At 43.8% G+C, this 24746-nt stretch overlaps 1 protein-coding gene across 2 annotated transcripts in view; it reads left to right on the top strand.

The window, feature by feature from the left end:
- The first annotated feature begins 16006 nt into the window (after positions 1 to 16006).
- wcy (WW domain-containing adapter protein with coiled-coil wacky) overlaps positions 16007 to 24746 on the top strand; it is an 81073-nt gene continuing 72333 nt past the window's right edge. The window contains exon 1 of one of the 2 annotated variants that reach the window (XM_067783608.1): positions 16007 to 16582. In XM_067783608.1, coding sequence (XP_067639709.1) covers positions 16542 to 16582 — 41 coding nt within the window. In that variant the 5' untranslated portion in view covers positions 16007 to 16541. Of the gene's footprint in view, positions 16583 to 17022; positions 17437 to 24746 lie in introns of those variants that run through there. The other variant, XM_067783609.1, reaches the window with a different exon arrangement.

Genomic DNA, 24746 nt, shown 5'->3' on the forward strand with positions numbered 1-24746 from the left:
GAGCTCCCAAAAATGAATCGCTAAAATGTTTCACGTGATAGAGACGGCATATTATCAATAAAATTTATAGAGCTAACTTCAAACATTTTAAAGCGACAAAATATATTATTAAAATGATAAAAAAAAGATGTATGCTTTTTTTTTTGTAAAGCTAATGCTTAGGTAGATATTAGGTAAATGGAATTATACTCGTAAATTCCTGAATACAATTTTAGTTATATTTAAAGAGTTTAGTTCAATATAATGTATATATAAGATGCATTCACAAATAAACGGAGTATGTTTGAATTAGTTTTGAGCGTTCTAACAGGTAAGTGCTGCTTAACCTGACTGAGACAAAACTGCCTGTTTATTTGTGAAACAACCTTTAAAATGTGTAAATAATTTTGCATGTTAAACTGTTGTTGCATTCTTTAATATCTTGTCAAGTTGCAAAACATAAGTGTTCATGTAGTAATTCTTTTGGTTAGATAATCAATACAAGCTAAACTTAAATAGTGGAAATCATTTATGTGTAACTTTTTTTCTATAATAAGTTAAACTATCCCTTCATCTTTTATGTTGATAATTCTTAAAAAATGTCGTAATTTTGACGAAAAAAGATCGATCCTTGTCGAATGGTTTACCCGGGCTGTATAAAACCCTCTAAGTACCACTTGGAAGTTCCTTTAACTACCCTGCAAAAATGCTCTCGTCATTCCACGCCGTTTGACTAGTTATTATACAGTCATAGGTTATATTCCTAGTCACATTTGCATGGGCGTGGATAAGTTTCGTGACCAGAATTTTTTCTAGGGTAATTATATCTAAAGTTATACCTTGCTGGTACTTACATGGCCGACAGAGTACGTACCATGGGTCTCTGCCGGCGTGTTGTCGCTGGTGAAGTTGACTTTGCCGGTGAAGCCGACGCTGTTGTTGGTTGTGGGGCGCGGTCTTGGTCGCGCCGTGTTGGTACTGTTGGTGGTTGTTGCGCTCTGGTCCGAGGTAATCGAATGAACCTGGTGGCGATAAAGCTTCGTGCTGGCCTTTACGATCTGGATGACTTGGCCATTTTGACGTTAGTTGTATTACGCGACAGCGTACTGCCATCCCTGGAGGTGGAATTGGTGGTCGGACGCTTTTCCGAAGGTGGTAGTGTACTTCGTAACGTAGAGAAAGGGGTTTATCTTCGGATTGCAATGGTTCTCATCAACATTTAGCTCAGTGCCGTCCGAATCCGTATCGGAATCACTAACACTTTCCTCACTAAGTGTGGCTGTGAAACGCCGACCTACTTCACTAGATATTATATACGTTGCGCTTGTGTCAACACGACACCACCGTGATAAGGTTTATTCCCACTTGTTTGTTCTTCTAGTAGTTGGGCCTGCAATTCCTCGTCGCAGTCTTTTGGTTCTTCCACAATGCTCGTTGAATACGTGCACAGCCGGCTAGGGTGTTTGGCGATTCGTTAAATATAAGTGGGGATGTGCAGTTGACGTAGCAATAATGTTAATAAAGCAGTTGGCGCCTTGCTATTGAAGTTGTGTCAACCGATGTTACACGATCCCTTTTTTTTTTTTATATCGCCAGGCCGCCTCAATTTTAGCTGCCGCCAATCACACTTTTTTCCGGAAACTCATTCCCAATTTTTTCTCTAGTGATGGCCGGTCTGTTTTTTCCTTGTTTTCCGATACTTTTTATCGCAACTTTCGCCCCATCACTAGGTGTGTTCGCGCGAACATACTCCCAAGTGGACCGTAACCGTAGACCGTAGCAGCAGACCCTAACAAACCTGCTTCGCTTTGAAGACCTGGCGATGAAGCGAACAGGAAACCGGATCCGCTGGGGGAAGCCACTGCCAGGGGTCTCCGATGCCAATCAACGTGGGGCACGACTCACCCCTGAGATAAGAGTCTCAAAGTCCTACTAAGAAGCTAGCCGGGCAACATAGCTCCATCAAAAAAAAAAAGGTTAAGTCAAGTTGGGAATTATTTCTGTTTCCTAGTTTAAAAGGGCTTTGCGGCAATTAGACATTTGTTATGGAGAACTCGTCAAAACTCCGAAAGATGATTTCTAGTGGGTATCGCTCCCACAGGAAGGCAAAACAAAAAAAAGGTGTAGACATTTTTATCTGGAGAACTCGTCCAAACTCCGAAAGGCTAGTCCGACCTAAGCGTGGACTGCCAGGGGGTTCACGGTCCTCGGTGAGTACGCGTGTGAACATCCTATGAGGTCAGTGCTCGGGGAGAATACTGGGCGAGATGTCCCCGACCGCCAAAACGCCCAGACAAAAAAAAGAGGTTCAATTGGTAGGTATATAAAAAAAACTCAAATTGTAATTTGGCAAAGAAACGTTCTTTCTGGTTCATTTCGGACGAATGTCCGAAGCGTGAAAGCGACCTATCAATTTCCCGTTTAGGTCTTCGAGATCATACAGTGCATTGCCTATTTTTCGAAGCACGCGACACTTCAGGTATTTTGGTAGGAATTTGGCGTTAATGCCCTGTTTGAAGTTAATTAAGGCAAAGTTTTTCCTAAAAACTTCCTGACCTTCCTTATAGTTGACTTGCCTAGAGCGCTTGTTATAGGTGGTTACTCCCCTATCCTTGGCCTGATCTAAATTTCTACGGATCTGCTCACGAATATTAGTCAACTCTCTAGCTCTGCTTACTACCGTAACCTGGTCTTCCCAAAGGCTGCCGGGTTTCTCTAAATGTTGTACGTTGAGGCATGTTGGACCATATTTTGGCCATATAATGCAAAGTATGGAGAACACTGAATCGCCGTATGAAAATCACTTCTCAAAACTGATAAAATCTCTGGTATATGCTTATCCCAATCGGTATGGTCAGGTTTATCTTTCAGGAAAATCCTAATCTTCGAAACAATTTCTCTATTAACGCGCTCGGATGCGTTTGCTTGGGGAGAATATAACCCCGTCCTCACGTGCGTCACCCCGTAATTTGCAAAAAATTGGTTCATTTCTTTCGAGATAAACTGCTTGCCATTGTCACTGTGAATAAATTGAGGGACCCCTACAGCTGGAAAAATTTCGGAAGCGAAGTAATTTATAACGTTAACAGTGGTGGCTCTCTGCATGGGCTTTAGCCAAACGTATTTTGAAAAATGGTCTAGTACTATGAAGAGAAATTGATGTCGCCGCTTAGATCTCGGATATGGGCCTGGGAAATCGCAATATAATCGCTGAAATGGCCTCTCGGATGCAAAGGTATTCTCTATAGGCGGTCTCGACTGCTGATTAGTGGGTTTTACAGCTTTGCAGGTGTCACAACGCTGGACGTAGTCCCTGACGTCCTTAGCCTGCTGCGGCCAGAAGTACTTCTGCCTAACACGTTCTAAGGTTTTCTGCCACCCGCCATGGTAACTCCGGTTAGCGTCATGTGCTAATCTCACTGCTTCCTCAGTCTACCCTTTTGGCAACCACAAACGCCACAGCGAGTCTTCTTCCCCTTCCACTCCTTACGAAATTTAACTAGTTTGAAAATTACCCCGTCCACCACTCGTAAATCCGGAAGCGATTCCTCATTTTCGGTGACGGTCCGAATTAAGTCTAAGTATTCGTTGCTGCTAAATTCGGGAGAGACTAAATCTATTTCCCCGGGTGTGGTAGTGAAAGACAACTCATCGGCATCAAACCGCGACAGCGCATCTGGTACTACATTCAGGGTGCCCTTACGATGTTCCATTTTAAAGTCGTAGCTTTGCAGTAAGAGCGACCACCTCGCCAACCTCCCGCTCAAGTCCTTTTGTGTCATTAACCACTTGAGACTGGAGCGGTCCGTGATAATACGAAACGGTAATCCCTCCACATAGGGTCGGAAACGTTTCACGCTGATTATGGCAGCGAGACATTCCAGCTCGGTTACCGTGTAATTGCGTTGAGCATTATTCAATTTTTTCGACACAAACGCGATCGGATGCTCAGCGCCCCCGTCATCGACCTGGAACAACACTCCGCCATCACCTATTTTGAAAGCGTCGCATTGTATTACGAATTCCCTTGAAAAGTCTGGTTGGGCCAAGACAGGGGCGGAACTCAAAGCTACTTTTAGCTTTTCGAAGGCCTCTATAGCTTCAGAGGTAGGCTTGGACGGGCCTGCTGACTTACGGAGACAGTCGGTCAAGGGACCTGCCAAGTCAGCAAAATTGGTAATAAACGCCCTGTTCCAATTCGCCATGCCCACAAACATACGCACTTGCCGAGGGGATTTAGGGATCGGGAAGTTTTGCATTGCTTCTATTTTTCCCGGATCCACTTTCAGACACCCGCTGCCTATCAAGTACCCTAAGTAGCGTATTTCCTACTTTTTTCACGTTTATTGTCAGCCCTGCGTCTCTCACACATTGGGCCACTTCCGCCAGCAATTTCAGGTGGTCTTCAAAATTAGTGCTGCATACCAGTAGGTCGTCCAGGTAGACAAAGACGTTCTCTCGCAGGCGTGAAGGGATTGCCTTGTCCATCAGCCTACTCATAGTCTGCGGTCCATTGCACAGACCAAATGGCATAACCTTGAAGTGGTACAGAGGCCTCCCCGGAACTGCGAATGCTGTTTTTCCTTGGAGGACTCTGTCAATTTGATCTGGAAGAACGCGTCCTTCAGATCAATGCCACTAATAGAATGCGTATCCTTCAGTCTGCTCAATAACCCGTTGATATGAGGCAGGGGGTACGAGTCTTTCTTAGTCACCGCGTTGACCTTCCTGGAATCTATGCACAGCCTAACTTTACCTGGCTTCCGGACCAGTACTATAGGACTACACCACGGGGAGTTTGATTCTTCTATAACTCCTAATTCGAGTAACCTGTCTAGTTCGCTAAAAGCTTCGGCTTGCCTCGGTGGCGAAAGAGGGAAATGTTTGCTTTTTATGGGAACTGCATCACCGGTGTCAATGGGATGCTCCACTAATTTAGTTTGCCCTAGGCCTAACTTCTCGTACGAAGGAAACGTCTCGATGACCTTTTGTTATTCTAATTTCCGGTCTGGTGACAATTCATGGAGGTTAAGTTCCTCTTCCTTTTCAAGTCTAATCTCTATGCACTCTACGCTTGGGAATATTTCGGGAGCTAACGCAAATGCTCTCCAAAAATCTACCCCGAAGTAGGCTTCTTGGAGAAGTGAAGGGACAAGGTAAAAACGAATAACCTTTGTGATATTTTTAAAGGTGACCGGTAGAGATACTGAGCCTAGAATTTTTTGCTTGTTGCCGCCCGCTGTGTATACGAACGCATGTAAGGGCTGATAATCGAAGCCGTTGTTCTCTAGGAATTCTAATTCATTTTTTCCTAAGATGGAGACGTTGGCTCCCGAGTCCAACAGCCCTACAAGAAAACTATCTTTAATTTTAGCCTTTACGAGAGGCCTTTCATCCTCTGTAAGCGTTAACGTGGTGGCTTGCAGCAGTCTACGCTCCTGTACTCTCCTGTGGTATCTCTTCCTACACTTCAAAATATTGTCCGATACCGGGTATTGTTCGAAAATGGTATGTCTTATTTGTTCATACCTATGTTCCCTTTCTTCTAGGTTTGGTGGAAATTGCGTTTGGCAAGCGACATCCCTATGCTGGCGTTGCAGAATTCTGATCGATTCGCCCATCGCGGATGAAGACGTTTGACTCTCGGATTCAGAACTATTCGAATTGTCCGTACTGTCAGGGTAAGTTATTATCATATTTGAGGGTTCTTCTGCCAGGGTACTACTGCACCTCGGAAGCTCACCACCTCCATGCAGAGATTCACCCTCTGGTACAGTGCACGGGACGACGCCTCGAGCACTGGCTGATGTGGGACCTATGAAGCCGAACGAGGTTCCCCCGCCTTCTCGCTCGGGTACTGGTTTCCCTGCCTGCGATGGTCCCTAGGGCATTTTGGAGTTAATACTCCCCTATGGCCACATTTGAAACAAAAAGGATTCCTAATGGGTTCCTCGCAGTATATGTATGAGTGGCCCATTGCCTGGCAATTCCAGCATTGGATTCCCGAATAGTCCGGTCTCCTGTTGCGTCGATATTCCAGCGCCTCTACCTGCGGATCCAATTCGCAATCCTCGCCTTCCATCCTCATGTCCGGGGTTGTCACGCGTGCTTCGTTTACATGCCGTCCTGGGTAAGTAGCTTGCTTTCTTTCAGCACTTGTTCACCCTGCGTGCTACATCGCGTAGATCATGGAGGGACTTACATCTGCGTTGAAAAGCATCAGCTTAAGGCTACTGTTGACGTTCCTTTTTATAATGTCAACCAGTAGAACCTCCGACATGGGTTCTCTTAAGCGCGCGTTCAAGGAAATTATGTCCGTGTGGAACACGTCATAGCACTCGCTTGCTTTTTGCTTACGCATGGAGATCTCCATCATGATCTCGTGGTCAGTTTTAAAAGTGCCAAACCCTCTTTTGAATGAGTATCACAAAAAGGCATAAGTCGCGTTTGGGTTTTGTTTCGTGAAAAGCCAGTACCATTCTTCGGCCCGCCCGAAAAGAAACAGGTGGAAACTAGCCATTATTTGTTCGTCCGTGCATTGTGTGCGATTACACAAGGGGTCCAGCTTAAAAAGGAAATCCGCTACGCTTCCAGTGCCGTCGAACTCGATTTTCCACTCCTGCGGTTTCACTACTATGCTGCTCGGTTTATTGGTGGTATTACTGTTGGCAGTGGGTTATGCTCCATCCTATTCGCGTTCCGGTTCTGATGAATTGATTGCTGCGCAGATTCGAGAGCGGCGTTGAGCTGGTCCATATTCTTTCTTATTGACCCCATCTCTCTCCGCATTTCCTCCTGCGAAGCCTGGAACAGCTGGTGTAGCATTCGGTCGAACCGGATGTCACGGACAGACCGTTAAAACATTCAAAATTTAAATTCAAAAAAAATTACCGAACCGGAAATGACAGGTCACCACAAGTTCAAAATCAAAATCAGAAAAAAAAACGGCTGAAAAATAAAAATACAAATAAAAGGGCCGAATATATGTTGGGGCGCCGCGGGTGTTGTTGCGACGCCCGGTGCTTATACCCACCCTCAAAAACCATGGCCACCGACGCACCTAATCTTTCAGTGGCCCCTTACCTGATTTACCCTATGCCTTCTAAATAAAGGGCGACGGCAGCATTCCCATTATAAATACAATTTTTATTCAATACTCATTATTAATGCCTTAAACCTTTTCTCTGAAAAATCATTGAATTATTAGCTAAATTCTAATATAAACTACACTCTCTAACAACAAGGTATACAAATTAATTTGCTTATGTTTTGTTAGCAAACAAAAATATATATAAAGTTCTGTTTTGGTTATTATCATAAGGGGTTGCCCTTAAAGTACATTGTTACGATAATCACTTTTATCTGTTTTTTTTTTTTCTTTTTTTGCACTTACAAACTTATTATGTTGTTGTAGTGGAACTCATTTTTGAGTGTAACAAAATATCAATTCGGTAAAATTCGCATAGTATAATGATACTAATATCTAATATGTACTAAGAAAAGTATTTACAAAAGCAATAAAGATGAAATTGCGATAGAAATATGTATTACGTGCACGTAGATTACTTTCGTCTTGTTGTTCGAAAGATATTGCCCGCAATAGGGATTCATATGTATATATATATATATATATATATATATTGCATTTGTAAGATATAAGAAAAAAAATTTTTATCCAAAATCCTTTTGCCAATTCGTGCATAATCGACGAATGGCTGCTGTCGCAAAAAAAAAAATATCTTTAAATTTATGGTTGAGCTCCCAAAAATGAATCGCTAAACTGTTTCACGTGATAGAGACGGCATATTATCAATAAAATTTATAGAGCTAACTTCAAACATTTTAAAGCTACAAAATATATTATTAAAATGATAAAAAAAAGATGTATGCTTTTTTTTTTGTAAAGCTAATGCTTAGGTAGATATTAGGTAAATGGAATTATAGTCGTAAATTGCTGAATACAATTTTAGTTATATTTAAAGAGTTTTGTTCAATATAATGTATATATAAGATGCATTCACAAATAAACGGAGTATGTTTGAATTAGTTTTGAGCGTTCTAACAGGTAAGTGCTGCTTAACCTGACTGAGACAAAACTGCCTGTTTATTTGTGAACAAACCTTTAAAATGTGTAAATAATTTTGCATATTAAACTGTTGTTGCATTCTTTAATATCTTGTCAAGTTGCAAAACATAAGTGTTCATGTAGTAATTCTTTTGGTTAGATAATCAATACAAGCTAAACTTAAATAGTGGAAATCATTTATGTGTAACTTTTTTTTCTATAATAAGTTAAACTATCCTTTCATCTTTTATGTTGATAATTCTTAAAAAATGTCGTAATTTTGACGAAAAAAGATCGATCCTTGTCGAATGGTTTACCCGGGCTGTATAAAACCCTCTAAGTACCACCAAAGAGGATAAATACAATAAGAGTTAATAAGTTATTTTGTGGCGAGTATTTCGCTGGAAATTGAAAAAATTGATGCCGAATGTTTTCTGAGAGGGACATTTTTAATTGTCTCGCATTTATACATGCCGCGTAGGCCCCTTGTGCAACTGTGATTTTTGGAAAGAGAATTAATAAAATTAATTAAATACAGTCGAGAAAATAAACACAAATACCCCACGAAAATGTATAGAAGCCATTTATAAACATCTCGCCCAAAAAAAAAGTAGCGACTACCTCTCAGTATACATCGAGTAAATGCCTAAAAAATAACGAGTGACGGCTCTTATTGTATTTATCCTCTTTGTACCACTTGGAAGTTCCTTTAACTACCCTGCAAAAATGCTCTCGTCATTCCACGCCGTTTGACTAGTTATTATACAGTCATAGGTTATATTCCTAGTCACATTTGTATGGGCGTGGGTAAGTTTCGTGACCAGAATTTTTTGTAGGGTAATTATATCTAAAGTTATACCTTGCTGGTACTTACATGGCCGACAGAGTACGTACCATGGGTCTCTGCCGGCGTGTTGCCGCTGGTTAAGTTGACATTGCCGGTGAAGCCGACGCTGTTGTTGGTTGTGGTGCGCGGTCTTGGGCGCGCCGTGTTGGTACTGTTGGTGGTTGTTGCCCTCTGGTCCGAGGTAATCGAATGAACCTGGTGGCGATAAAGCTTCGTGCTGGCCTTTACGATCTGGATGACTTGGCCATTTTGACGTTAGTAGTATTACGCGACAGCGTACTGCTGGCCCTGGAGGCGGAATTGGTGGTCGGACGCTTTTCCGAAGGTGGTAGGGTACTTCGTAACGTAGAAAAAGGGGTTTATCTTCGGATTGCAATGGTTTTCATCAACATTTAGCTCAGTGCCGTCCGAATCCGTATCGGAATCACTAACACTTTCCTCACTAAGTGTGGCTGTGAAACGCCGACCTACTTCACTAGATATTATATACGTTGCGCTTGTGTCAACACGACACCACCGTGATAAGGTTTATTCCCACTTGTTTGTTCTTCTAGTAGTTGGGCCTGCAATTCCTCGTCGCAGTCTTTTGGTTCTTCCACAATGCTCGTTGAATACGTGCACAGCCGGCTAGGGTGTTTGGCGATTCGTTAAATATAAGTGGGGATGTGCAGTTGACGTAGCGATAATGTTAATAAAGCAGTTGGCGCCTTGCTATTGAAGTTGTGTCAGCCGATGTTACACGATTCCTTTTTTTTTTTTTATATCGCCAGGCCGCCTCAATTTTAGCTGCCGCCAATCACACTTTTTTCCGGAAACTCATTCCCAATTTTTTCTCTAGTGATGGCCGGTCTGTTTTTTCCTTGTTTTCCGATACTTTTTATCGCAACTTTCGCCCCATCACTAGGTGTGTTCGCGCGAACATGCTCCCAAGTGGACCGTAGCCGTAGACCGTAGCAGCAGACCCTAACAACCGCATGGCAAATACTAGAAGCTTTCTGCGACCTATGTCACTTACTGCTTCTAGATTTGACAGCTGGAGTCTTAGCCTGGCAAGTGCAGGGCACGGGCACAAAACGTGCTCGATCGTTTTCTCCTCCAAACCGCACTTCCTACATCTGATATCAGTGACCAAAACTAATTTGAGGCATGTGACGCCAGAAGGCAGTACCCAGTCAAAATATCCGCTATTCCTCTCGTTTTAATGATATATGTAGGGTGCTTCTGGAGTCTACACTTTTCCCGCTTGGCCCTTCATGTGCACTTCTCTCATTCTCTTAATCTCTCAATCTAATTGGGACATTTTCGGAGCAAGTTTCTATGGATCCGCCGTTTTTAGCTAGTTCATCTGATTTTTCATTCACATCATTATCATATGCCCTAGGACCTAATATAGATGTATGCTTCTCCCTGTGCCGATTATTTCTAGGGATTGCGAACACTCAGACACTTTTAGATGCTGTACTATGATTTATTGCCTTAAATCCTGCTTGGCTGTCAATATAAAATTTGACGCGGCTACAGATTTAGCTATTTTCCGCCGGAGTTTCTACTGCTTCGGTTAGGGCTTCTACGGTTACTACTTCCGCTTGGAAAACGCTATAGTGATCTGGTAGCTTGTAGGATTTGTTTATTTCAGATCAGCACAGTATATGGCAGACCCCACTTCTTCCACTACTTTGGAATCATCGGTGTATCGCCTCGTCCACCATTTGGGCACCCTTCCGCCAGCCATCCACCACTATTGTGACTCTAAGAGACCCTTCGAAGTACAGATACGCAATCCTTGTAACTGATGGCGCTATACTACTATGACCGTGTGTTCTGCGCTCAAGCTGCCCAAGGCAATGAGCCCCGTTGCATTGTCTTTGCCACCAGGTTTACAGGTGAAATGTGCAGAATGTATACAGTGCAGCCATCGGGGTTGTTTTCAGTGCTACCGTAATGCTAAGCATTGGTAGCCTGCATACCCCCTGTAATATTTTGTGTGGCTGTCCACCAAGCAAGAACTCCATAGTAGATGTTTTCCGGAATTCTTCCGGCGGGAATAAAACGAGACGAGGCGGATTCGAAAACCTTGCGGAAAGCACGGTTCCCTTGGTGGATATCAGTCGGGATAGGGAGTGCAGCAAAGCGATTGTCAGTATAAGATTTGTAATCATCCCACTTTCCTTTCTTGAAATTTATGAATAATGAAAACCGCACTCAGTGGTGATAAAGTCGGCACATGGCTCGAGCGAAAGGAGTATGGGCAGGTGGTGATGGGTGACTACGCCTAAGCTGAGGGAGGCCAGGACGCAATTGTTGTTTTGGCCCTGGTACTGGACGCCCCTGGGTAAGAATAGGGGTACCCGGTGTAGTTGGGTTTGCGCCCTGGCAGTATGGTGCGATGAAGCACGTCGGGTGGTTGCCGTCGCTGAGACCAGAACATCTAGGAAAGTGGCACCGTCCAAGACATGAGCTGCATTGGGTAGATGTCGCAAACATATATTATGTGCTGGCAAACGGTGCAAAAGGTGGTAGAGACTAAGAGTATGTTTCCCTGACCTACACGATATCTAGTGCCGGAAAGAAGGGGAGAAGAAGACGGGCGGGGCTGATGCTCCGCATTGCTACCGACTCTACTACGGAGATTGTAGTTATGAGTGGGAGTGGTCGCATGAGCTGGTGGCGCCATGGGGCGGTAGCAGCAGCGGGTAGTTGTTGTAGCTTCTTGAACAGCGGGGCTGCTAGAAGGTAGTGGGAAGGCGCTTAGGCGCAGACTACGCGACGCCCTTGGGCGTAAACAGCAAGGAGCCACAAAAGATTTATAAAAGTTACGGGGAAGTAGGATTTTGGGTCTAGCAAGAACATCCTGTCCGATGCAACCATGCAACACTGACACTGTGACCGTCTAAAAAGATTATTTTCCGGAAAACGCAGCAAAACCATTTCTCTGGACCGGGGTCAGGTACATGTCTCGGATTGGGTTCGATAACTTCCCGGAGCAGGAGAATATGGCGCAGTCCCGCTGCAAGGATCTGCTGGGAGGATGACAATTTGTGGGAGGGACGCAACAAATTAAATGGGGTTACACTGAAATGACAGCTCTTGGTCGGGGAAAATCCCGAGTCGCTCCGGTACATAGAACCGGCTGCCTTGGGAAGCGCTTTACCGCGTTTATTTACTTTTTGTTAATTTTTTGATAAAAATACAAAAGTTTTTATGAGCTTAACACCGGCTTATAATAATTGAATTTCAATTATAAGCCGGTGTTAAGCTCATAAATTCTTAAATATAAGTATAAACTGAACACACCATTAAACAAACATACAAAAGTTTTTGTTCAGATTTTTAGGCATTTAGTTTGATATATTGCACTCGTATTCGCCATTGGCTACTTTCTTTACTTACTTAATTGGCGCTTAACCTTTTAACGTTAATGGCCGTACTACAAGGCGCGCCTCTCGCTTCTTCATTGGTTTAACTGGCGCCAATTGGACACTCCAAAGGAATTTAAATAATTTTCCACCTGGTCCTTCCACTGGAGTGGGGTCCGCCTTCTTCCTCTGTTTCCATAGGCGGGTTCTGATGAAACAAATTCGAACTTTTCTCTAGAACACTCCCTGAGCCGCTTCGCCTGATATTGTCATAGTCCATGCTTCGGCACCATATGGCAGGACGGGTTCGATTAGAGACTTGAGGACTTTACCTTTCAATTGACTACATTAAGTGCCAATTAAACTTTCTTAGCCCTAACGCCATAGTCGTTACCATATTTTTACTTAAAAAAAAAAAAATAAATGTAAGGCGCGATAACCTCCGAAGAGATCTAAGGCCGAGCTTCACTTCCAATTTGCGTCGTGCTCCTCTTGATTTTCCCTACAAATTGGCCGGACGGGACCTACATGTTTTATGCCGACTCCAAACGGCATCTGCAAGGCAGATGAGTTTTCACTGAGAGCTCTTCATGGCAGAAATACACTCAGAATGCTTGCCAAACACTGCAGAGGTGCAACCACGCTTAGAAAATTTTCTTCTAATTGAAAAACCTTATTTCTACAATTTTGTTGTTGCTTTGCCCAGGGTTTGAACCCATTTTTTTACTTATCCATATCAAATTGGCATCAGTTATTGGTGCCTTTACTTAAAAATCGTGAAAATTTCATAAAAATGAAGAAAACGCAAAAAATTACAAGCATAATCCACAAAAAATAAGTCTCTAAGTCAAGACGTATCCAAAATAATAAATAACATCCAGAAAAAGTTAATAAAATCTCCAACTTAAATATTTTTAGGTAATGGATATGGGGAAAAACCAAAAACCAATTGGTTGGCAATGGTATGGTTATAGCGTTAGCGTTATGGTATGGCACCATTAATCGACTACATTGATATCCATCAGGTTGGTTCGATCAGCTGTTTTATCTGGTTATGGATACGTCACCATTAATTGGCCCTTTACATTCTTTTTACTATCGCGCACTCATGATACAAAAAAGAAGGTAGTTCCACTCAAAATTTTTTGAAGTATTTGGGGATTTTTGAAGTTTCATAATAATTGTTGTTTTGCCGCAAGCGTTGCCATACCGTAGCTGTTTAAGGCGAAATTGTGGTTTTTCGAGATGGAAACTTCCTTTAGGATGAAAACGCAAAGGTCATCTTAGACAACAATAATATGCTTTAGCACGATTTATGTGCATACATATCGATTGAGAATATAGTAAACCATGAAATTTTATTAAAAAATAGTGGAAAATTACTCACACATTGGTTAATGACTCATATCTTTATGGTAGCTTGACCCCTAGGCAGAAAAAAAATACACGAAAAATCCTGTTGTTCTAGCATGGCCCTGTTATCATGCCCCTACAGTGGATATTTCTGAAGGCATGTTGAGAAAAAGTGTATCTCCAAAGTCTGTCATTAGGGCACAGAATATGTATAGGCGGGGCTGCCCCAAGGTGACCCCTGGTACAACGGGCAAAAACACTGTCATAACTAGCTAACTTGCAGAGCTACAGGGTAATGTTCTCCCTAGAAAATGGTTTAACAATTCCCTCCCAAAGCGCAACGCTTGAATTATACAATAAATAAAAAATGTGTACTTGTAGCCAATTTATCAAGAAATTGCGGTGTCGGTTTATAAGGACCTCCTTTGAGCAATCAATTGACAAACGTGTAGGTTTTGTCAAAATGTTCTGAGCAAACGTACGGACACTCAAGAAGGCTATATTCCCTTGCTTTGCATACTTCGATCCAAGTTTCTTCCACCAAAACAATTTTCGGAAGCTCGAAAAAGTGATTAAAAACCTTCTTTTCTAGGCTGATATTTCGTATTAAAATGTTTCCAAGGCATCTCATTTTTTCTTTTCTTTTATCTTTTTTTTTCTTTTTTATTTAAAATAACTATGAAAGTAATTTAGTTGTTGTTGTTGTTGTAGCAATGCTCGCCCCACCTAATAGCCGCGACCGATCACAAATTGTCATCAATATCCTCTAACGGGAGTCCAAGGAAACTTGCCATTTCAACAGGGGTGGACCATAAGGAAAGGGGTGTTAGAGGCGTTGGTTCAACATTACAATTAAAGAGATGGTTGGTGTCATGTGGGGACACATTGCAAGCAGGGCATACATTTTGTATGTCGGGGTTGATTCTGGATAGGTAAGAGTTTAACCTGTTACAGTATCCAGAACGAAGTTGAGCAAGAGTGACACGCGTTTCCCTGGGGAGTATGCGTTCCTCTTCTGCGAGTTCTGGATATTTTTCTTCAAGTACTGGATTCACCGGGCAATTCCCGACATAAAGGTCCGACGCCTGTCTATGGAGTTCACCAAGGACCTGCTTGTGTTTTTCCGCTTCATACGGCTGGGTTCTCAGGTGCCGTATTTCCTCAAAATGCTTACGGAGATGACTCCTTAGACCCCTAGGCGGTGCTGGTTTGTCAATCAGATGTCTGTTGGGATGCCCAGGTTTCTGGGTATTCAACAGAAACTGTTTGGTCAGCATCTCATTTCTCTCCCTGATGGAGAGTATTCTCGCCTCATTATGCAGATGGTGTTCTGGGGACATAAGAAGACAGCCCGTGGCGATTCTGAGAGCAGTATTTTGGCACGCCTGTAGTTTCTTCCAGTGGGTGGTTTTTAGGCTTGGCGACCATATGGGTGACGCGTAGCACGTAATCGGCTGGCTAATTGCTTTGTATGTGGTCAAGAGCGTTTCTTTATCTTTTCCCCAGGTACTGCCAGCAAGGGATTTGAGGATTTTATTACGGCTCTGAATTCTTGGAACAATTGCGGTTGCGTGCGCACCAAAATGTAGATCCTGATCAAACGTCACACCCAAGATTTTGGGGTGTAGGACAGTCGGTAGCGTAGTGCCATCGACGTGGATGTTCAATATGGTCGACATTTGGGTCGTCCATGTTGTAAATAAGGTCGCGGAAGATTTAGTCGGTGACAATGCCAGGTTTCGCGAGGCGAAAAAACAGGAGAGATCAGGGAGATAGCCGTTTATTTTATTGCATAGCTCATCGATCTTTGGGCCTGGGCCTGTGGCCATTATTGTGCAGTCATCGGCGTAGGAAACGATTGTGACTCCTTCCGGTGGTGAAGGTAGCTTAGATATGTAGAAATTAAACAAAAGCAGGGATAGGACACCACCCTGTGGCACCCCTTGTTTAATTTAGTCATATTCGGTTATATGAAATCCATCAGAATTAGACAAATTCTTAACATTTTTTAATCTGGTAGCTTGTTTTTTGTGAAATTGTCATCGTCCCCACAAAAGTCAAGTGGCTAACGTCACCAAAGAGGATAAATATATTTATAATATATATATATATATAAATATATTTATCCTTTTTGCCGTCACAATAAATGGAACTACCTCCATTTTTTGTATCATGGCGCACATATAGTAAAATATTTTGGAAATCTACAATATTGACGCGCTAACCAACACTTAGTTCCACCGAAGCAACCGTGCATGATAAAAATGGCGGTGTTTTTCATTTTTCACCACACTACCAACAACCAGTCTGCTCGCTCATACATTTAACGAAATCCAGTTAGTTAAAAAGAGATGACTCAAGACGTTAACGAAAGTGGTGTAAGATAAAGGAACGGATAACACATACAAGAGCGATGAGAAAAATCAAGTGTCACATCAAGAGGAAAAGTAAAAGGAAGATGAAATAAAATAAATTTCCAGCTTGTAATAAAAAACAGGCACAATAATTTGTAGAAAATTATTTATAAAAAAAGAAATGTATGAATGCAAATCGTGCCAACATATTTGAGGTGAAAAGCTTATCAAATATTGGAAAGTATTTGAGCACGTTGAACGAAAGCAAGGGCTGCTGTTGGCACGTTCCAACATTGACGTACTGAAAAAATTTCGCTTTTCTGTCGACGACGAAGTTTCGGCAACGACGACAACGTCCCTCCCAGAAAAAATTTTTTTTCAGAATAAAATACGAGCAAAGAACAAAAAGCGCAAAGGTTGACTTGAAATGAATTTACTAAGTTAATTTGGATGAAATTTGTTATTAAAAACTAACCAATATTGACCGGCATTGTCCAATTGTTAATTTCTAAGCGACGAGATTAGCTCAAATTCTTGGTACTGCATTACGAAGAGTAAAGGAAAAATTGGGCGAAAACTTTGCATTGATGGTAATGCATGCTAGAAAACCGCAACGTGTGAATGATGGGTAAATATCATATTTATTTTTATATTTTTTAACATTCTGTATGTAGAAATATTTTATTTGATTTTGGTATAAAGTTTTGCAACGCCTGTATGTTAACGTGCACTTGACACATACATATATATGCGCCCCGTGTCAACATTTGTCAATGTGCGGATTATTCCTATAGATACTACCGAGATATGAATATTATTAATTGATTTCTGTAGGATTAATTTGGGTTAACCAGTCGGAGAAAAAAATTTGCTGGCATTTTTCCGTTGCATGTCATTCTCCGGCCATTCGTGTGGCTTTGATTTCTTCATTCGTGTGCTTTGCATTAAGTTTTCCTTCTACCTTGTTTTTGATTATCTACTGCCAGTGCCTCCTCTTCACCAATTCCGATTGTCTTGTATGTGCTTTCGTTCTTTTCCAACTTCTTTGGTGTGTAAAATACCTAAAGGGGAAGAAGAAAAAATTGTCTGAATATTCAAGTCGATTAAGATTTATAAGATTTAATTTTGTTTATATACAGATATTTACTGCAAATTGCTGCAATTCTTCGTGAAAACTTTATTCTTCATATATTGATAATGGAATTTGCAAACTTTCGTTGAAATTATCGGCATTGTTGCATATATTTACGTATGTACATACATATGTAGGCATCAATGATGGACATTTGACTCCGGGAATTTCTAAACTATACATGATGGTGGCAGAATATGCTTAGATAATACATACATATATACACTTTGATATAAGTTCTGCTACTTCTGTTGCTGTTATTGCTGTTGCACCTCTTCATCGTTAAACGCCTTTGACGTTGTCAGCAGCGCTTAATTTCGTAGCCTTTGCTACATATTTCCTTATATGCGGTAATTATTATTTTAACATTCTTCATACTTACATATATTTATTTATATTTCTTATACTCAAGACTAAGTTACGACACGTATATAAAGAAATGTTAATTAACTCTGATTTGCAAGATGAATTCACGGCACCACTAGATTCGGTAATATTTGTTAATATTAGCAGATTTCGGAATAGTAACACTTTACTTATCCTCCACCCACACCCCTATTGCATCTAAATGTATGTATATATTTATTTATATATTTTACTTTGCTTAATGCTTGTACATGGATTCGTGATAGTATCGCATGTGAACGAAAACGAGCTGTGGTTGGAGGGTTCTTAGCGGGTTAGCGGCTTAAAATATACCCGTTGCAGGTATGGCTGCCGTAAGAGGCGACTAAAATATCTAAATGATTCAAGGGGTTGTGTCGCGTAACCCTTTCAAGGGTCCCCAGCGCAATTTATATCTTATCCAACCCAATAGTAAACATCCCTTACCCATGTCAAATCCGGTTTCTTTAGCAGCCGGTGCTTTGGCGACCCAAGTTGTACATGGAATTAGAAGGTGGGGCGGGGTGGCTTAGAAAGTTTAATGTGGTCATATTAAATCCTTCCCGATATGATTGATGCTTGTTTCTGGAGTGTACCGTGCCTATATCCGCCAAAGGACCATAAACATCAACACTTCCCGCGATGGGGAATTCATGACGAGTTCGGCGTCGCCATATCGTCGGCTGTTAATGAAACAGGATGCGCCGCGGGTATGTGAGGTTGACAATCGTGTGGATAAGTTATATATTGCGCTGGCAACCCCTGGAGAGGGTTGCGCTAAACAACACCTTGAATCAAGATGGTATTTTAGTCGCCTCTTACGACAGACATACCTACCGCTGGTATATTCTAAGCCCCCTAAACCGCTGGGGTCTCCCAAAACCTTCGGGGTTCTCTTTATCGTTACATCAACGAAATTTGATTTTGGATGCTTTAATTTACTGTTTTACAAGTTAGGGTATAAATAATGAGAGGCGTGATAACCTCCGAAGAGATTTAAGGCAGAGCTTCTCTTCCAATTTGCGTCGTGCTCCTTTTTTTAATTTTTTCTACAAATTGGCGGGACGGGACCTAGTTGTTTTATGCCGACTCCGAACGGTACCTGCAAGGCAGATGAATTTTCACTGAGAGCTTTTCATGTCAGGGTCTACCCTTCCCCCATGACTTAAAAGGTGGACCGCAAATTATCTGGGTGGTCGGCAAGCATCGGTGCATTTTACATATCTAAGCTACCTTCGCCACCAGAAGGAGTTACTATCGTTTCCTGCGCCGATGACTGCACAACAATGGCCACAGGCCCATGTCCACAGATCGATGAGCTTTGCAACAGAATAAACGGCTACCTCCCTGATCTCTCCAGTTTTTTCGATTTGCGAAACACTGCATTATCACCGACTAAATCCTCCGCGCCCTTGTTTACAACATGGACGTCCCAAATGTTGACCATTTTGAACATCCACGGATGGCACTATGCTACCGATTGTCCTAAACCCCAAAATCTTGGGTGTGACGTTTGATCAGGATCTACATTTTGGTGAGTATGCAGCCGCAATTGTACCGCAAATCCATAGCCGTAATAAAATCCTCAAATCCCTTGCTGGCAGTACTTGGGGAAAAGACAAAGAAACGCCCATTACCACATACAAAGCAATTGGCCAGCCGATTGCATGCTACGCGTCCCCTGTATGGTCGCCAAGCCTAAAAACTACTCACTGGAAGAAGCTACAGGCCTGCCAAAATACTGCTCTCAGAACCGCCACGGGCTGTCGCCTTACGTTCCCAGAACACCATCTACATAATGAGGCGAGAATACTCCCCATTAGGGAGAAAAATGAGATGCTAACCAAACAGTTCCTGTTGAATACCCAGGAACCTGATCATCCGAACAGACATCTGATTGATGAGCCAACACCGCATAGGGGCTTAATGAGTCATCTCTGTAAGTATTATGAGGAAATACGGCACCTGCGAATTCAGCCGTATGAAGCAAAAAAACACATGAGGTCCTCAGTGAACTCCGCAAATAGGCGTCGGGACCTTTATGCCAGGAAATGCTCGGTGAATCCAGTTCTCAAAGAACAGTACCCAAATCTTGCGGAAGAGGAACGCATACTCCCCAGGGAAGCACGAGTCACTCTAGCCCAACTTCGATCTGGGTACTGTAGGTTAGGTCAGGTTGCAAGGGCTGAGCTGGACACTATGGTAATAGCTCACTACTTAGGCCACTAGTGGGCCCATTGTAATACCCTATACGGTCTCAAAGAGGACCCCTACCCTGCCTAAAGCAGGTCTAACCACCTCGTGGACCTGAAGCCTGAAAGTGGCCATGGGTATCCCTATACCCGCCTACTCTGCGCGACTTATGCTTTTAAGCCTTAAGTCTTTTGATAATCGCAGATCATTACTCTGCTTGTCATTTACGTATGATATTATTAAAGGGTCCGTTGACTGTCCATATTTATTGGATAGGATTCGATTTAATATTCCTCGGAGGTGTCTTCGCAGTTTTTATACATTTTATTGTGACAATTTTAAAACCCACTATTCCAGTAATGCTCCAATTGCTCGTGCTCTCCGTGAGTTTAACTCTATCAGTACTGTTGTAAATCTAGACTTTTCTGCTCCAAAAGCGAAACTGCTAAATATGTTAAAATCTGCTTTCTACGTACTATGTATTATTTTTCAAATAACTATCTCTTAACTTTAGTTTGTATAATAGTCTGTAAGGATTTAAGTCCATTGACTAAGTGAAATAAAGTAATAAAGAAATAAAGAAAGAATCATTTCCCGGAAGGATATGGTCGGTGGTGCCTCTTCTGGCCAGCTCGTCTGCTCTGCAATTGCCTTCAATATCCCTGTGCCCAGGTACCCATATAAGGCTGATACTGAAGTGCTGAGCCATCTCGTTAAGAGATCTGCGGCATTCAGTGACCGACTTTGCGTTGTCAACGGATGAGTCCAGGGCCTTTAATGCGGCCTGGCTGTCTGAGAAAATAAACACCCGTTTAACATCCTTAGGCATAGACCCTAGATGGTTCACAGTATTGCCAGCATTTCCGCTTTGTAAACACTACAGTGATCTGGTAGGCAAAAAGAGACCGCTAGACCCAGATCCGGCGAAAAGAGGCCTGCTCCCACCCTCCCGTCAAGCTTAGAACTATCCGTGAATATGTTGAGTGCACCCGGTACCGTATAATGTCTGGTATTCCAGTCCTGTCACGACGGTATATATATACTATAGTATTTAACGAAGACGTTATTTGGCGTGCAGTAGTCAGTGCGCACCGGTATTGGGACTGGGGCGTTCGTGCCCAGGATTGTTGCGTGTCCACTAGATCCATTTGACCAGAGACCTGTTTCCCTTATGTGTAGAGCGGCGATGACCGCTATTTCCTTCGCCACCAGGTCAAGAGGTGGAAGGTATAGCATTGTGTTTAGTGCTTCAGATGGAGTGGAGCCGGGAGCCCCGGTGATGCAGAGCTCCGAACTCCGTTGCACCTTTTGAAGCGTTGTAAGATAGGTAGTTTTAGCTTGTGCAGGCCACCAGACCAAGGCACCATATAGAAGAATCGGGCGCACAATGGCTGTATAAATCCAGTATGTCACCTTGGGGGAGAATCCCCAGGAGGTGCCAATTGCCCTCTTGCAGGTGAACAGCGCTGCTGCTGCCTTCTTGCATCGCTCCACTATATGGTCACTCCATAATAGCTTCCTATCCAGAATTACTCCTAAATACTTGACTTGATCGCTAAACGCTAAAAACGTGCCCCCAATTCTTGGCGGTGTTAATAGATTTGGTACTTTGTACCACCTCGTGAAGAGGACAAGCTCGGTTTTAGCCGGGTTGACTTCCAAACCTGTGGCTGTGGTCCAGTGCGAAATTTTGGATAGTGCCCCTTCCATTAGGTTGCAAAGAGTTTGCGGACATTTCCCCAGCATGGTGACGCAGATGTCATCTGCATACGCGATCACTTGGTGACATTCTGATTCCATGAGGCGTAGTAGTTGGTTGACGGTAACCACCCAAAGTAGCGGAGAGAGAACCCCTCCCTGCGGAGTGCCTCTGCCGACCGCTCTGCGGATCACGCATCCACCTAGCTCAGTTTTAATCTGCCTACGCTTAAGCAGATTGTATATAAACTCCACCAGGCACACGTCCACCAGGCACGCATCACCCAGATCGGTCAGCGCCGGGGTGATGGCCTCCGGGAGAACGTTGTTGAAGGCACCTGCTATATCTAGAAATGCCACCAATGTGTATTCTTTGAGGTCTAGTGACCTTTCGATAACGGATACCAGTGAGTGCAAGGCCGTGTCAGTTGATCTGCCCCTACGAAAGAAGCGACGGCTCAATCCTCCTCCTGATGTAGTCCTCTAGGAGTCTTTCGAGCGCTTTAAGCAGAAAAGAAGATAAGCTTATAGGCCTATAATCATTTGGTTTAGAGTGGGAGGGTTTCCCTGCCTTGGGGATAAAGGCCACGTTGACTTCCCTCCGCTTCCCAAGGCAGTCGGTTCTATGTACCGGAGCAACTCGGGATTTTTCCCGACCAAAGACTGTCATTTCAGTGTGACCCCATTTAATTTGTTTCGTCCCTCCCACAAATTGTCGTCCTCCCAGCAGCTCCTTGCAGCAGGACTGCTACATATTCTCTTACTCCGGGAAGGTATCGAACCCAATCCGGGTCCGTCTCCTGACCCTGGTCCTGAGAAATGGTTTTGCTGCATTTGCCAGAAAAGAATCTTTTTAGGACGGTCATACTCTGTTCAGTGTGTCTCGTGCAAGGGATGGTTGCATCGGACAGGTTGTTCTGGGCTTGATCCCAAAACCCGACGTCCACGTAACTTTTATAAATCTTTTGTGGCTCCTTGCTGCTCACGCCCAAGGGCGTCCCGTAGTCTACGCCTAAGCGTATCCCCACTACCTTCCAGCAGCTTCGCTGCTCAGCAAGCCACAACAAGTACCCGCTGCTGCTCGCGCCCCACGGCGCCAACAACTCAAACAGCTGATACCACTCATAACTACTACCTTCGTAGTAGAGCTGGTAGCAATGCTGAGCATCAGCCCCTGCCCCCGTCTTCTTCTCTCCCCCCCCCCCCCCCCCCCCCCCCCTCTTTTCTGGCAGCAATCGTGCAGGTCAGGGAAACAGACTCTTAGTCCCTGCCTCCGTTTGCACCGTCTGCCAGCACAGAATATATAGGTTTGCGACATCCGCTCAATGCAGCTCCTGCCTTGGGTGGTGCCACTTTCCTAGATGTTCTGGTATCCGCGACGGCAACCCCTCGACGGGTTTCATCGCGCCATGTTGCCAGGTCGCAAATCCAAATCATCCGGGTACCCCAATGCTTGCCCAAGGGCGCCCAGTCCCAAGGCCACAACAGCAATTGCGTCCTGGCCTTCCACAACCTAGGCGTAGTCACCCCTCACTTACCCCTAGAGTGGCGGCGTCACCCCTCATGCACTTCAGAATTCTGCAGTTCAACTGTAATGGACTAACTGGAAAGATTACGGAGATAGTCGATTTCATGAAGCGGCACAACATCCGCATTGCTGCGATTCAAGAGACTAAACTCACAGCAAGATCTGCATTGCAGACATGCTCTGGTTATAATGTCCACAGGAAAGACCGCGAGAGCGGAAATGGAGGCGGCCTCGCGTTTATTATACACCACTCTGTGCAATATCATATATTTGATCCTGGCATCGACCGCAGTGACAATGTCTTAGAACGTCAAGGCCTATCTGTCCGGTCAGGCGATGCAAATCTAGAAATCATCAACATCTACATCCCTCCTGTCACCTGTTGCCCCAGTGGATACCGCCCTAATATCGAGGCCTTACAACAATCGCATTATCTTAGGCGATTTCAATGCCCATCACGACCTATGGCATTCAAACTTGCGGGCGGACAGTAGGGGTGAGATGTTGGCGGATCAAATAGACGAAACGACGTTCTGCACAATAAACGGAGACGCCCCCACACGTATGGTAGGAAGCTGTCATAGCTCGCCAGATATCTCAATCGTGTGCGCAGAACTCGTAAACTGCGTCAACTGGCAGCCGATGGTAACATTGGCATCCGACCACCTGCCCATACTTATTTCGTTCGAGCGTACCGCCGACTTCATCGTCACCGAAAAACGCACTTTCATAAACTTCAAAAAAGGAAAGTGGGAAGAATATAAATCTGCAACAGACAGCAGCTTTGCTGCCCTCCCTATCCCGACTGATGCCCGCCAAGGGGAGCGTGCCTTCCGTAAGGTCATTGAATCCGCCTCGGCACATTTCATTCCCGCCGGGAGAATTCCCGAAATCCGGCCCCACTTCCCGGCGGAGGCCGCGAGCTTAGCGAGGGAACGCGACCTTATAAGACAGCTTGATCCAGGCGACCCCCAAATAAGGGATATAAACCAACGCATCAGATTGCTTGTGGACGAACACAAGCGGGCGAAATGGGAAGAGCACCTAAGAGGTTGTAACCTCTCTACCGGTGTAGGTAAACTTTGGTCCACCGTAAAGTCCCTATCGAATCCGACTAAGCACAAAGACAAAGTTTCCATCGCCTTTGGTGATAAGGTGCTGTCGGATGCGAAAAAATGCGCGAGCGCTTTCTGCCGACAATATATAATGCATCCTACGGTCGACAAAGATAGACGGAGAGCTAAATAGACACGCACATAAACACAAACTCAGCGCGTCACCAATTACCATCACCGCTAGAGAGGTTGAGGACGCCATTGGTCGCGCTAAACCATCCAAAGCAGTGTGCCCAGACGGCATAGCCATGCCGATGCTTAAAAACCTAGGGAAAGAGGGTTTCAAATATTTAGCGCATGTCTTCAACCTGTCTCTTTCCACCTTTGTCATACCCGAGAAATGGAAAATGGCCAAGGTGGTCCCGCTACTAAAGCCTGGGAAACCAGCTAACGTAGGTGAGTCATATCGTCCGATATCTCTCCTATCGCCAGTGGCAAAGACGCTTGAAGCCATTTTGCTCCCTTATTTCCAAGCACATTTGCAGCTAGCCCCTCATCAGCATGGCTTCAGAAAACTCCATAGCACTACCTCCGCGCTAAATGTCATTAGCACCCAGATAAATTGCGGTTTGAATCAATATCCCCACCATAGAACAGTACTCGTAGCGTTAGACCTATCAAAAGCTTTTGATACGGTCAACCACGGCTCGTTACTGCAAGACCTGGAAGGGTCTACCCTTCCCCCATGTCTTAAAAGGTGGACCGCAAATTATCTGGGTGGTCGGCAGGCATCGGTGCAATT

Source organism: Eurosta solidaginis, chromosome 4 (assembly GCF_040869045.1).
Source record: "Eurosta solidaginis isolate ZX-2024a chromosome 4, ASM4086904v1, whole genome shotgun sequence".
NCBI lineage: Eukaryota > Metazoa > Arthropoda > Insecta > Diptera > Tephritidae > Eurosta > Eurosta solidaginis.